At 53.7% G+C, this 15,502-nt stretch overlaps 2 protein-coding genes across 2 annotated transcripts in view; one reads left to right on the top strand and one right to left on the bottom strand.

Moving 5' to 3' along the window:
* SORCS2 (sortilin related VPS10 domain containing receptor 2) overlaps window positions 1–15,502 on the top strand; it is a gene marked incomplete at its 5' end in the record, with an annotated part of 551,249 nt that overhangs the window by 232,734 nt on the left and 303,013 nt on the right. The gene's annotated exons all lie outside the window — the stretch shown is intronic.
* PSAPL1 (prosaposin like 1) lies at window positions 12,034–13,644 on the bottom strand. Its single transcript, XM_023518742.1, has one exon. It carries the CDS (start codon window positions 13,576–13,578, stop codon window positions 12,034–12,036), a length of 1,545 nt encoding a protein of 514 aa, XP_023374510.1. The 5' UTR covers window positions 13,579–13,644.

Raw genomic sequence — 15,502 nt, forward strand, 5'->3', positions numbered from 1 at the left:
CCTTCAGAGGAGGTGATGTCTGAACTGGACTTTGAAGGATGAATAGGAGTTTGCCAGGGAGACAAAGTAGAGGAAGGGCAACTTAGACAGAGGAAACATCATATGTTATAAAAAACCACAGAGACATGAAGAAGCCTGATGTGGAAGGAATCCTAAGAAGCTTAAAGTGGCTAAAGTGTGAGGGGGGAAGAAGATGGTTGAGGAGTCTTCTGCTGAGTCCATCAAGTATTGGATCCAGGAGGCCGCTGTGCCAGCCCATGCAGTTTGGACTCTATTCTGTAGGTTATGGAGAGCTACGCATAGAATTTAAACAAGTTGAGTTTGTGGATTAGGGCAAACACTTGGCTGCAGTGTTTGGAGGGGACAGCAAGGAGGAAATTGCAGGGTTTAGGAGGCAATGTTGAGTCCATCTGGCAAAGCAGAAGTGGAATTTGATAGGATGCTTGGCCCATAAAGCCCTATCCCTTCTTGCTCTTCAGGATGCAGTTGAATGTAAAGCACTATTCCTGTGTCCTGGGAGGGACTGGGTCGGGGGCAGGGCTTGGAGTTCTACATCCCCCCCACCCCCCGCTCCCATTCAAATCCTGTGTGCCCCCCCCACCGCGTTCGCCTGCGGTGTGCAGAAGAGCAGAGCTAGGTCTCCTGCCCTTTGCATTAATGTAACACTCTGCCCTAGAGATTTACTGCATTTTAATTAAACTCCTTGAGTGGGAAACATACGAAAAAATTGTCTTTGTTTCCTATTGTGAAATAAACCTCACTTGAGTGTACTTTGAAGGATGGAGCCATAAACCTGTTTACAGGTCAGGCAGCATCCAGGGACTGTGCCAGTGGCCACTGGCACTGAGGAGTGAATGTGGCTGTGGCTCTCAGTGCTGCCAGCTGTCTGCTGGGTGCAGGGAGCAGTCACTGTGTTCCTCTTAGCCCTGGTTTCCCTATCTACAAATGGGAGCTGATGGGGTGGCAGGGACCACTGTTGATAAAGTTTGCTTAGCATGGAGCCCAAGATATGTGACTCTTTTTATTATACTAGAAACATTATTTTGTGTGGGAGTAAAAGCCAGTGTTTGTTCTAGTATGGGAGATGGATGTCCCAGCTCTGCTACGTGTGAGCCACCTTGGGCAAGTCATTGACTATTTCTATGTTTTTCTCTGAAATGGGCCTCTTTTCTCCCAGAAGTCTGCTGAGGTGGGGTGCTTTGCGTGGTCTGTAGCCATTGTGGGGCTCTCTCTCCCTGCAGTGTGGCCCTTGACTTCTGTCACTCCTCCTGACCTGCTGGGCCCCAGACATAGAACTCACGGCCACAGGAAGATAATTTGTCGAGCATGCCAATGGAAGGCAGCTCAGGGTCCTCAGAGCACTCTTCCTATGCATTTTCGCCTGGCCAACTCAGCCCATCACCTTCCCTGAGCTTTGGGTCCCCATTATGCAGGCTTTGGCAGAAGCCCTGGGGGTTCTCAGGGGGGTTGGGGATCCAGGGGTCCTGGTGCCTCTCCTCAGACCTCACCCATCCTGCCAGCCAGCCCACCTGCCACCACTGCCAGCTGGAGCCCACGCAGGGTGCTCAATCCCACACGAAGCTGAAGGAGGTTCTGGACTTGGCACCGAGCCACCTGCTGCCTCTCCACCCACCATCGCGACGGCAGGGTGCCCAGCGCCTGCTCACCAGCAGATGTTTGCCATCACTTGTGTTTGGCTTTGTTGTCTTTCTTGGAGATGGAGCCCTGGGCTCTGTTCCCAGTTCTCTCTTGTGTGCCTGGGGACCCTGCCGCTGCTTTGCTCCTTCCTTGCCCACACAGTATTTGAATTTAAATTCTGTTTAGGTCCCCAGTGAAAGCTGTTGGCCAAAGGCACGCAGGAGGCTATGGGCTCTAGTGTGTTCATGTCACACATTTCCCGAGAGTTCCTGTTCTCACAGCTTCTCCTGAGAGAGGTTACTTAGAGCAGGCTTTCAGACCAAGAGTTCTGAATGCTGGCCCTGGCTCTGCCTTTTACTAGCTGTGTTTCCCTCTCTGACCTTGGGCTACCCCATCTATAAAATGGGTCCAATAAGGTTATGTATGTAAAATATAAAACCCAGTGCCTGCCTTCTAGCAAGTGTCGGGAAATGCTGGCTGTCCTCCCCATTATCATTCCGTAGGCAATGTTGTTGTCCTTGGTAATGGTAGTATAGAAGGGGAGGGTTATCAGCCCAGTGTGAAGCCCTTCATGTAGTGGGTATGTGTCTTCAGAGCCACAGGCCCAGCATGGGACAGTGAGTGACTGTGCCAAAGCCTGGCCCGGGGCTCTGGAGCCCCTGTGTCCATCTTCTGTCACTGTGCTGGCTCTTGCTGGATGGCTGCTATGCCCTCCCCACCTACCCCAGTGTCTCTGACTTCATGTTGGCCTCCTCCAGTCTGGGGGCCTCTTATGAAGGTCAGATAGTATCACTGTGGCCCCCTGCTGCCCTGGGAGTGAGAATAAGAGATTTGGATGAGAGGGTGGCCAGCAGGGGGTGAGGGGCTGTGGGGAGGTCTACCCTCCCCTTGGTTGATGTTGACCTGTTACTTTTCCCACCCCCAACCCCAGACTCCTTTGTGAACTGTTGGGGGGGGGATTGATGCCACCTTCTGCGGCTTTTCCTCCTTGGGCCTGCATCTTGGGAGACTAAGTCCATGTGACTATGCAGATGGATCCCCCCCCCGTCTCACTATGGTCATACACACTTGGGGCTTGACCCTTCATCATTCTCCTTGTCTTGGGTGCTACATCACCTCTGGGACCCCAAACCTGGCTGCCTGGGCCTCTTGGTCTCAGAGCACCCTGCTCAGGTCATACCCCCTCCCTGTGCCCCTGTAGCTTACATCCCTGTCTAGGTTCCCAGTGCCCAGTCCCAGACTGTCCCAGAAGCTGGACCTCCTCTCTGTTCCCGTAGCACCTCTGCCTCTGGTCTGGATGCTGCCTCTCAGCTCTCATATTCCCCTCCTTCCCAGGAGTCCACCCAGTTACTAAAGGAGACTTTCTAAGAGCAAAAGAGATTTCATTGCTACCCACTTTAGAACCAACCTTGGCTTCCCATCACACTAGGAGGCCTTCAGGGGACTGCCAGGTTATACCCCCAGCCCCAGCCACTTCTCCAAAGACCCTGGTCCTCACTTGCTCCAGCCTTCTACCCCTCTCTTCACCTCCCTGCCTTCCCCCAGCTCATCCCTCCCATAGAAACCTGCCCCCTCCAAGCCAGTTCTGAGTCCTCCCATTCCACATCACCTCCTGAGGGCCACTGACCCTGCCATTCTGTGGTACAGGGTCATTCCCATTAGATGCTGTGGCTCCAGGCTGTTTTATCTTTGTGGTGTTTATCATAACCTCTCAATATTTAAATGTACCATTTATGATTATATTATTTAATAGAGTTTCTTTTTCAAACATTGTTATTGGTATTGCTTATCTCTCTCTGACTTGTTTGTCTGCCCCATTAGGCAGCAGGCTTCATAGAGCCGAGTCTTGGCTGCATGATCCATACTTGTATATCAGGGCTGGACAGTGCCTGGAACACAGTCGGGGCCCCACCTTGGAGTGGAAAGCAGAGAGACTGGTGTTTTGTTTGGCCTGTCTGAGATGCTGGCCTGTGACTGCTCTTGGGGAACAGGTCAGTGTCATGTCTGGGACCAGGCCTCACCCTCTCCCAGCACCTTGTTTGGGTCAGTCCTCAGGGTTGTCTCAGGAGTGAAAGGCTTTCTTTCGTTTCTTGAATTCCAGAGGTTTAGAAACAGTGGAGTGTGCTGGTAAATGTGTTTAACAACCAACAACCTGATTTGTACTGCTGCCAATTTCCATGGTGTAAATTTTCCCACCATGGCGGCCAGTTTCGAGCTGCCAAAGGTATCACCGAACACAGAGCTGGGGGGGATGTGCAATGCTGCCTCTCAGTGGCCAGTGTGAGCTGGTGCCAACACACCATTGTTAGGAAGACCACCATGTGTTCTGGCTCTCTAGGACTCTAGCAGTCTGGGAGGATGCTTCTGGCCCTGCAGAACAAGTAGGATGTTGTCAGATTTTCCCAGGAACCCAAACCCCTGGCCTGTCCCCCAGCCCCTCACATTTTCCCTAGGTGTGTGTAAGGAGGAGGCAGGTGGGGTGGTAGGCCTTCTGTGGGGGCTCCACTATTGTTAGCTCCATGGTGGTTCTGGGCAAGTTCCACACCCCTCCTGAGCCTCTACTGGACAGTGGGGCAGTCATTGTGTCTCCCTTGGGGGACCTCTGTGGCAGCAGGACGAGGGGCATTCTGTATGTGAGACATGCCTGAGTTCCCTCCCAGGCAGCCACCATGGAAGGTCACTCAGCCTGTCTGTGTGTCACGGTCAGTGCTAAAATTAGGATTTGAGAGACAATCAAGGCCTCTTAGAGTGCAGGCACTCTGCTCCTGGGACTCTGCGGGTGTGGTGCAATCCCGGCCCTTGTGTGATCTTGCCCCTTCTGTGGCCGCCTGAGCTCTAGGGAGTGTGCTGTGTCTGTGCAGTTCAAGATGGTGCCAGATTCCCAAGGCTGCGCGTGACCCTCCCTCCTGCTTTCTTCATCATCTCACATTCCAGGGTGTGAGATTTTCCTAAACTAGAATCAACTAGGAATGGCACAGTAATGAAAGGACCTCTTGCTTTTAGTTTTGCTGCAGGCCCCTAATTCCTGTCCCTTGATGTCTGTGAAATGATCCTGTGCTCTAGAGTCTCCCAGAACTGGCCTGAGGACCCTTTGGCAGCACCTGCTGTCTCCATGACCTTCCTGTTAGGATGAGATGGCCCAGATAAAGGGCCCCAGCCAGAGAAGGTGCCTGCCCCTCCTGCTGTTTGCATGGTTTGCTTTCCTGTGTCCCAGTGAATGCCAGCCTGAGAAACTGGTCTGGGTGCGGTGAAACTGCACTACTCCCACTGTCCTAAATAAATGACAGTGGCCCAGGCAATACCTACCTGCTCCAGGTTCAAGAGCCTGATATGGAGTGGGTCTGCTCAGGATTCAGAAACATCCAAGGCTTCTGAGCTCTTTGACAGAAAATCAAATTTGTTTTGCTGTGGGACATTTAGGGCCTATGGAGGGGCCCAGACCAATGGATGGGCATGTTTGCTTTGGCCAGCAGAGGACTGAAACATAATGTCATCAAGTTGTCAGTGTTTGGGAGTTGCAAGGTCTCCTGTAAGCAGCTCAGGAGCTGACCTAGCTGGAGAAATGAGTGAAGGGTGGCAGTGGGCCACTGTCCTTACAGGGAGCCCACATTGGGTCTGCTGGGAGGAGCAGAGGCTCTGCCAGTCCACACCCCAGGCTCTAGGGTATTTAGTTTGTGCCCCGCTCTAGTCCAGCCTCTTCTGCTTCAGAGGGGAAACTGAGGCATAGAGGTGTCAGGTCCAGTCCGGGAGAGTTGGTCTTTGCCTTGGTCTTTCCCTGAGGGTCTCAGGAGGAACGTAGCTTTCTGTCCATCAGCATGTTTCCCCTGTGGAGAGTCACACTTATAACACTGGAGACCTGGAGTGGAAGATGGCAGTGGGAGAGATCCCTGAGACATCTTTGCTCACATTTGGGTGTGAGTCACCAGATCCCAGTGGTGGCTGGCCGCCCCAAGCCAGGGGGAACCTGGGATGGCTTTGCCTGACCTGCTGGATAGGATACTGTCCAGCCCCACAAGGGGCTTTCCTGGCAGATCCCCTGAGGGGCCACTTAAACCTGATGTTTCTGCATATTGTAGATGCTGTGTCCTGGAGGGAAACTAAGAAATACAGCAGAGACAAGGAGACACCTCTCCCCACCATCTCTCTCCCACCGTTGGTGAGAAAGCAGTGGTAAAGTGACAAAGAAAAGGATGGAGAGAGTCACTTCCCCACCCACCCCTACCCCGGGGACTGTGGGATTTCCTGTCTACCTGTAATTTAGGTGGCCTTACCAGACAGGCCTTACAGCACTGCCCAGGACAGGCTCTAAGTGGACACCTGGCTGACAGTCTCTTCCGGGCCAATCTGGACACAGCCAGGAGGGGTGAATGCAGCACCAAGGTCTCCCTCCCTCCTGTCCTCTTGGCAGTGACCTGAGACTGAATTTCCAGGCTTCTCCTGCTGTAGGAAACTCAGGGAGGGGTTGGTTTCAGGTCATCAGCTGGAATCATACAAGTATCAGGTGTCTTACATGTACTGGGCACTGGGCTGTGTTCCCACTTGGTTTTGCTCATTTAATCCCCAGACAGATCCCACTGGTGAAGTTACCTTTATTATCCACATTTACTTGTGGGGAAACTGAGGTTAAGTAGACTCGCTCAAGGTTGTTTAGTAACTTGCCCAAGGTCACTCAGGTCATGGCAGCAAAGCAGGTTTCACTGTGCCTGTTTGCACAGCCTGTCTGCCCTGCTTTGCTGTGTGGCTTCCAAGGCTCTCTGCCTGTTCCAGAAATGTCCAGTTGTGCTGCATTATCTGGTCTGGCCCCACATAGCAGTGGGGGCACATTTCGGGGTAGGGGGCCCTGAGGGCAGCCTTCCTGGGGAGCTATGGAGGCTGGGCCTCTCCCGAAAGGGAAGACAGCATTGGGGCCGAGAGCCCTAAGAGTGGGGCTATTTCTGCTCTGATGTGTTGGGTGTGTGTGAGCGTCCAGGACTTGCCTGCTTTCAGCCAGGTCTCTCTGGTCTGAGGCCAGGATGTGGAGAGGGCCAGGTATCCTGGGAAAGTTCTGGCACAGCTAGAGCCTTAAGAGTGGTGCTGAGGGTGACTGTCTCCAGCACGGGGCACATAGAGCATGACTTAGGGGCCTGTTAGAGGAAGAGCAGACCTTTGTGGAGGGACTCAGGCTCCTGGGATCTTCAAGTAACTGAACATAGTTGATTTTCGCCCTGCTCTTGCCCTAGAGCCTGACTGTAATCTAAGCCTGGGTTTGGGGCCCCAGACAAATCTCTGGAATGTAGAGATTTGGAAATAGGGGACTCAAGTCAAGTGGGGCCTCCTGCCCCACTCTGTAGGCTCCCACAGGGACAGGGTGGCCAGAGCTCCTCAGTTACGGGCCAGGGAGCGCCACACTATTTTTGACAGGTGACTGTCCTTTGGGAGCAGAGGTGGGAGGGCTGGGATGTGGGGAGAGAGGGAGTGGGCATGCTCACCCAGGGCCTGCTACCAGGGCTTTTTGTGGAGGCAGCAAGTCCCTGTCTATACCCAGCTTAGCCCTGTGGTTAGTGGTGGGTCTTGGAGATGCAGCCCATCTGCCCAGGGCTTCTCCAGGCCCCAGAGGATACCCTTGTGTACAGTGGACTCCCAGGTGCCTCCTAGGAGGCCACTGGAGCTGAGCGGGACTGATTCATTTCATTTACTGAGAGATGGGCTTTCTATTCCACATCAGGAACCAGCCACGTCTCTGGCTTCTCAGGAATATCTGACCACAGGGTGGTATTGGCATGGTGGCTTCTGCCTACAAAGTGCTTCCAGAGAGAGGTTTTGGCAGGAGGTGATGGCTTCATGAGAGCCGGGGTCCAGCACTCACGGAGCCTGCTCTGTGCTGGACTCTGACCTCCGAAAAGGGGACGCAGCAAGGATGGCAGAGGCAAAATTGGTGCACTCCTGGAGCTTAAATTCCATAAACAGGCCACAGATAAGATAAGGAAGGAGAATCAGCAGTGTGGCTGCAGGGACAAAGGCAAGCATAGGGTGGTGATAGAAAGTGGCCAGCAGGGGCTAGAAAGGAGCTTCTGGGCAAGATATCCGGGGGAAGTTCCCAAGTGGCCTGAGCCCCAGGGAGGACAAAAGAGCAGATTCAGGCCAAGCAGGGCCCTGGGGGTGTGGGATAGGGTGCAGGTGGCTCAGGTCATGGGGGGAGGGGCAGGGTGGGATCTGCCAGGGGGACTATCATCTCTGTCAGCTTTTACGCCAAGGGGGCTGCCTTTAACTGAAGCTTCTGACCAGGATCTGACTGAGTTTGCCAGAGTCACTGTGGCTGCTGTGATGAGAGTAGACTAGGGGGGGACCCGAGGGACCCCAGGAAGCCGCCTCTGCTCTAGTCCCCTGGAGCCGAGGGGCCATAACAAAGCCTGTCCACTCACAGGATTCACTTACATTGCGACCTTGTAACTGTGCTCCTGGGTAGGTACATGGGGCTGCTGTGATCATTTTACAGACCAGTAAACTAAGGCTGAGAAATGGGAATATAAGGGCTTGTCCAGGGGTGGCAGACTTGGGACTGACCAGCCCTAACTTTTGACTTTGCACACAATTGCCTGGATAGATGCCGTCTGGGTGAGTGCCTGTGTGAAGTGGTTGGCCTACATGCACACCCCATGCCATGAGCCTTGTGGGAGACTGCCTGGCTGTCACAGACTGTGACGTAGCCTGGCTGAGGCAGCACAGGTGTCCCAGGAGCCACTTTATCTTTCCCCTGCCCCATGGAGATGCTGGCAGGGAGGCAACGCTGGGTGCCTGGCGCCTCTGCACTCTCCCATGGCCTGTGCTTTCCGCAGAGGTCCCCAGATGTGTTTTGTAGGCTTTCTCACCAAAAAGGGATTTGATGTGAAAACGTTAAGAAGACAGCAGCAGGGAATGGTTCAGGTGCTCTGGGAAAGTTAATCAGCAGTAGAAGACTTAGAAATCTCAGTGTATCTTAAGAGGGAGATTTGCAAACATACAACAATGAAAACACATTTTAAGAGCTCAGCTAGAGAAACAGAAAAAAAGACAGCTAGCTGTGTGGCAGGAGCATGTGGCTGTGATAGCCCTTCCTTCATTCTGTCCAGTGGGCTCTGCCCACATAGCATCTTCAGTCCTGCTGAAGACCCTGGGAGATGGAGATCACCTCGTTTAGGAGTGGGAAAACTGAGGCCAAGGCCACAGAGTAGTGAAGTCAGGACTTCAACTTGGGCCTCTTGGCCCTGGAACCTGCTGCCTCCTGGACCCATCTTCTAGTGGCTAGGTGGCCATGGGCAAGCTGCCTAATCTCTCTGGTCTTAATGTCAACCTCTGTGGAATAAAATAAGAATGGTGCCTGCCTCACAGTGGCTGGGGAGGGTCCATGAGTAAAGGTGGCAGAACTTAGGAGCTCTGAGGCACGCAGCCCTCAGGTGTGCGGGGAAGCTCACCCAGGCATGTTCCTCATCGAAAGGGACAGGATTTGAATTTGGTCCCTGGAAATCATAGGGAAAGTAAACGGAGGAGAAAGAAAGAGCATCGTGAGTCTTCCCTGTCTGTCAGGTGCGTCCTGGGCTCAGGACTCACATTCCCTCTTTTGGAGGTGGCTGTCCACACTGACTGCTCTTCCAGATCTTCCAGGAGAGCCTTGAGTTTATATAAATTCTTTACCAAAAATAAAGAAGGGAGTACCATTTGGGTATATTTGCATCTGGTTCAGATTTTCTATCCATATATTACTTCTAAGAAAAGCATTGAGCAGACAAAGTCAAACAGCCAGACCCTTCTCCCCTCTTCCCTAAGGCCTGTCACACCTGATTTGGATGAGAAAGCATGAGGGTCCCCATTTGTTGGTTTTCTGGAGCATCCCAGGGCTCCACCTTACACTAAAGGCACAGGTATCTCTGCATGTGAAAGACCCAGGTGGAAGCCCCCTGTGCCCCCAACCCCTCAAGGCAGAGTGCTCCCCGGTGCTATGCGCACCACTTCTGGAGATCCATACTTGATGTCTATCTTGGTTTCCAGCTCAAACTTTTTAGCCCAGTGGGGCCGGCTGCCCTTCTGGGCTGGCACCTGCCCTCTCACAGCCGTTAGCTGAGCACCTACACATGGGAGCTTGACCAGTGGTGGCATGAGGGACAGGAGGTGAGAAGGCCCTGCTTCAGGCCCGCGTGGCTCTGCTGGGGGGTGCCAACAAGGAGTGAAGGGACAGGCCCCTGTGCTGGGGGTGCAAGGTGCTCAGGACTCAAGTCCCCAGTCGGCCTCTTCTACGGAGCTGGGCCTGTGGGTCATTGCCAGGTACACCATGGTGTGTTCATCACGGATAACAAGCACAGGGCGATGAGTTCAGACAGTGGGTCGGAGGGAGCAGCTGGCACCAGGCCTTGGGGTGCTTGTAGACACCCTGCTCTGACTGTCACTGTGGTAGCTCTGAGTGGGGGGAGGGTAGGCTCAGGGTCAAAGGGGTTACAGAAATAGGCCCCTTGGGAAATGTGGCACTTGCCCCTTCCAGCCTCACTCAGACCAACCATGAGTGGCCAGTGGCATCTTGGGGGAAGTTTCAGGTCACATCACATACACCTCTGTCAGCAAGTGTCCCCTCTTGACTCACAGCCAGGCCAGAGGAGGATTGTAGCTCCATCTGGGAGCTGGGGGTGTGCTGGGTAGGGATACCTAGGGGCAAGCAGGCTGAGGGCCTCCTGGACTATTTCACAGTGGAGGGCCTTAGGGGATGCCCGTAGGCACCGAGCCCAGCAAGACTTCTGTGTTGTGGAGTTGGATATGAGGCTGCCTTACTGTGGCTACATCTAGGCCCAGTGGGCTGCCGTGACCACCTGCCTACGTTCTCACCTCGCACAGGCTAACCAGTGGGCCAGGCCTGCCCAGCCAGCCACATCCAGCACTGAGCAGTCCAGAGACTCAGGCCAAGCACATCTGTGTTTCTGGGAGATAGCTCAGGGGTCAAGACATTTACCTAAGAGCTCAGGTGTGGCCTTTTGGAAAAGAGCACCCACCTACATCTTTGCCAGCCAGGCCTGGACAGTCCTCTTGTTTGAGAGGAGAATTCATCTAAATGGACTTCACGGACCCAGGCCTTACATGAAATGGTGGCTTTACCCACAGGGACTTGTGTGTGTCTCACAAATGTGTGAGCACCTACTATGTGCAGGACCTGGGCTGGGCACAGGGACAGAACAAGTATCAGGCCCAGTGGCTGTCCCTGGGGCTCACAGTGTGTCAAGGAGAAAACGCAGTGTGAGAGAAAACCACGGTGGGGGTCCAGCCAGGCTAAGGGCCTCCAGACACTCCTATCGGAGGGGCACTGGCAAGGTGGGGACTATTGTCGCAGATTTGAGACCAGGGTCTTCTGTGAAAATAATAACACAGCAGATACCATTTGGAAGATGCTTGTGGTTTATTCAACACTTGCACAGCCAGACTCACCCGGGGACCCCACTGGCCTCCTGACATGGATTTCATGGCCTAGCAAACTGATGCCTGCTAGTGTCAGAGAGGAGGGAAGCTCTAGGACATTCCCTCAGATTGTTTCAACATCCTCATGAGGCATATGTAGTCATTCCCATTCTACAGATTAGGAAGGTGGGGCTCGGACAGATAAAGGGCCATGCTTGCCATCTCACAGCTCTGGACTGCCCTTGATGCTTCCCAAACCCCAGTGGCCACTATGACTCCCTGTGGCTATTCTTGGAGGCTCTTGCTCAGCACTTTTAACCTCCTGATTTTGAACACACCCCAAGACTTTCCTTCTACCTGTCACCAGGGCAGCTGAGAATCTGGGGTGCAAGGAGTAAGAGCCTCCCTTCTGTGGGCCAAGACATAGGGAGGACTGTTTCAAAACCCAGCAAAGCCCAGAGACACTGGTATATCACCTCTGGGGCCCACTCCCAGGACCTCAAGGTTGAGAAACTCTGGTCCAAGTGAACAATGGTGGCAGTGGGTGAGACACCCCCCCGCCAGCTGTTCAAGAGGGACAGAGATGACCCCTCTCCAACCCTCCCTCTGCCTCCCACCTCTGCTTACCTCAGCCATGACCCCAGCCTGGCTCACAGAGAGGGAAGGGGCACCTGAGGCTGCTGTCAGGGTCCCCTTGGGCTATTGGCATCACAGCCTTGGAGAAGAGGGGAAGTTTGGGCTGGCCTGGGGGCGGTGTATGTGGGCTTGTTTTAGTCCATTAAAGATATTCACAAGGGCAAAGTTGTGGAGACAGAGCTATTCGAGATCAGAAATATCTGACTTTGCATTTCAGCTCAGTTCCTTTCCAGTCTCCCTCCTGGGAACCTCAGTTTCTAGTCTGTGAAATGGGGACAGCACCCACCTCATGAGGTCTCTGTGGCATGAGGTGCAGGAGCCTCACACAGCTTGCACCAACAGGATCTGGGGCTCTGGCAGCCATGGTCACACCTGCTCTCCGGCCGGGAGGGGTGTTGTTTTCCACACGTGGCTCTGGCAGTGCTGTACAGCATCGCACAGCTCAGCAGCTGCCTGGCTTGTGCACCAGAAGCTCGGGCCTATGACACACTGATCGGTGCCCAGCAGAAGGGGCTTTGGGTCATGGCAGGCCCCCACCTTCTTGCACAGAGCTTCAGGTTCCATCATGTCCTTGAGACTCTCGATGAGGACAGGCTCATACTGGGTGACAAAGCGGTTGCACTGTATCATATAGGGCAGTGGCAGGACACTGCAGCCACCCTTGAAGGCCATGAGGATATCCTGCTTGGTGCTCTTGCGGTCTAGATTGTGGGAGGACACAGCAAGCAGCCTCTTGCACCCGTTGCAGAAGTAGCCTCGGTTCATCTCAGGAGACTGCTTGGTCTCATAGGTCTCGTGGACCTCTCGGGTCTGCCTCAAGTGGCTGCACAGATGGATGGTGCTGCAGAACATTTCTGGTGTGACTGTGGCCACAAGCTCCACCAAGGCAGATCTGTAGGTTTCCACAAAAGTGATGCAGTGCAGGGCAATAGAAGAAGGCATTACTGAACACACGTTCTGCAGGGCTTGGCTGATCTTGGCTGGGGTACGGTGACTTACGAGCCACTTGTTCAGTTGCCTGACCACCCTCAGGCACAGATCACAGGTCTGGCTCATGCTCATCAGGATCTCGTCCTTCTGCCTCAGCATCCCCAGTTCCAGGAGAGGCACCCCGTCTGCAGCAGCCTGAGGAGCCACGTGGGACGGTCCCCTCTTGCTACATAATCTCCACCTGTGGCAGACCTTCTCTGGTGGAAGACGCATCAGCACTTGATCAACAGGGGCTGACAGCTGCCGGATGTATTTCTTGCAGAGGATGGTCAAGGCAGGCACCAAGGACTCACAGTGGTCATTGATGTTTGTCTCTGTCAAGGTCTCATTGTTCCAGACAGCATCCTGGAGCTGGGAGACTAGCGGGACACAGTCTGAACATAGGACTGGCCCTGGCCTCAGGCCAGGGTAGTCAGAGAAGCTATTGAGATTGACTGTGCTCAGTGCTTCAGAGGTGTCCTCTTTGGAGAGTGGCCCAGGGCTGGCCAACTGTCTCTGCAATGGCTCACAGATTTTAAGCGCTGTGCACACCATTGCTGGGGTGCTGCCTTCGAGAAGCATGTTCAAGATGGCTGAGAGGTAGGTGTTCACCATCAGTTTGCATCCGGCTGAGTCCAACTCGTTGGGGAGCCACTCACAGCTCTGCATTAGCAAAGCCTTACTGTCAGACTCCTTGGCATTGTGGTTCATTGTATCCATAACCAAAGTTGCCATGTCCTGGCATATGAGGCACTGCAAAGACTTGGCAGGTGGAGCGTTCCAGAAAGCCCTTTGGCATTGCTTCGTAGCCCCACACTTTGCTGCTGCCCCCACGTCCAGGCACAGCTGCACAGGATCCTTTACACATATCTCAGGTCCCAAGGCAGGAAGGGCCACGATGGCCCCCAAAAGGCTCGACAGGAGAAGCAGGGCAGGCATCATGCTGCCTGGTGACTTACGGGCTGCTCCAGTGCACCTGGAGGCCTGGGCTGCTGCTATAAATCTAGCTCTCTTGGCTGGTCCCAGGGGAGGCGATAAAAAGGTCACCCCACCTCCTGGCCACTCCTTCAGCCTGACTCACACCCCCTGCCCTGGGGCTTCCCTGCGCAGCCTCCCTGGCCTCTGCCTCTGTACTTGCAAAGTCCTCTGCCTGGAGCCCCCTCCTTTTCTCTTTCCCCCAGGAAACTCTTACTCATGGTTCAAAGCCTAGCTTACAGAGGAGTGAAGCTCGGTCCCTGGGCCCCTTTCCTGGGAAGCCCTCTTGGACTCCAGGCTGTGTCCCCCATTCTTCGTGGGCTGCAGTGGCTTCCGGGTCACCATTCCCTTTCACTCACTGTCCTGTTCACTTGTTTGTGCGGCCTGGGTCCCCTCCTAGAGTATTTGAGACCCCAGAGGAATTTCTGCCCCCATTTTGGGTAGTACAGAAAGGCATCCTATCCTTTATTTGCTGGAAGATTGAACCAAATGACTGGCTGGCTCCGGAAGCTACTGTTTTCTAATATGGCCTCAAGGTCATATGCCCAACCTGGATTCTGATCCAGCTCTGATCTGAGTTCCTAAGGCCAGTTTCTTCATTCTGGAAATTCCTATTGAAGGCTGTGGGCTGATCCACAATAGAGATGCACTGAATGTTTGTTGAAAGCACACACGAAATAGAGGTTTGCTTGATTCCAGTGTCCTTTGTAATCTTTTCATTTCTTCTTTCTTAATTTTTAAAATAGTTCTTAGGCAACAGTATCAGTGCTGGGTGAATCCACATAGGTTTTCTGTGCAGTGGATGGAGAATTCTGGAGTGGCCTTGCCTTCGGCCTACTTGCCATGTGGCTCACTGCCTCACTGAACCCTCTCGGGGAGTGGGCAGGTCAGAGAGCCCTACGGCGAGGGATCCCCTTGGGTCCCTGTGTACCTTCGTGAGTGTGAGCCCCACATGTAGGCGTCCTCAGCTCAGCCTCCTGGGCTCTGGTACCAGGAGGAGCGTGCTCCCAGCTATGCGGCCCGGGCAGCCTGGCCTGAGATTGCGACAGTCTCATCTGGAGAATGTAGACTGGGTACTTCCCACTGCCTTCCTGCTGGGGCACCGGGGATGGGCAGGGAATTTGGAAAATAGGATTTGTTGGGATCTTTAAATGACTTCCAGGGACTGTGATTGTGGTTGCAGAGGAGGGGACAGTCTCAGGGAAGAGGTAGATGACCACTGGCTGGCTCATTGAGTTCATGTACAAAGGGCTGCAGACATGGTGCCCTTATCTGGATTTGGCTCAGGTAGGCACATGCGGACTCATCTCACAGGCTGCTGTGTGTGTCTGCCACACATCCAGTCCGTCACCTGTCCTTTATGGGTACCCACTTCCATCCTGGAAGCAAACCCCGGACACTGCCCTTCAGACAAGTCTGCAGACCTCTTGCTGCTCCTGACCTCTAGCTCCTTCCATGGAAGCCATACCTCCCAGAGTCCAGAACATTCTCATCTTATTACCCCTTGGGCCTAGCATAAAGCCCCACTAGTTAAATGCTTCTTTGGGTCAACATTATTTTTATAAGGTTCATTGCTGCTGCCATGGAGAGTTGTAGAGCAGATGTTTCCATTTCTGGGTAGCATTTCAGTGGGTGAATGGAATTCACCATTGAGTGAATTCCTGAGGGGCACTCCCACAATGGTGGATTCACATATCTATTCTACCTGTGATGGGCATTTGAGCCGTTTCTAGTTTGGGGCTGATACAGATGACGCTGCTCTGACCATTTCTGGGTGTGTCTTAGGACACACATGTCTTTCCGTCTTTGCTGGGTTGTACCAAGGGGCAGCATTGCTGGGTGCAGCATGGGCACGTGGGTAGAGATGGCCAGTGTTCTGAAGTGGCAGTGC

The sequence above is a fragment of the Otolemur garnettii genome, unplaced genomic scaffold (genome assembly GCF_000181295.1).
Source record: "Otolemur garnettii isolate 467f Iridium unplaced genomic scaffold, OtoGar3 scaffold00146, whole genome shotgun sequence".
Lineage (NCBI taxonomy): Eukaryota > Metazoa > Chordata > Mammalia > Primates > Galagidae > Otolemur > Otolemur garnettii.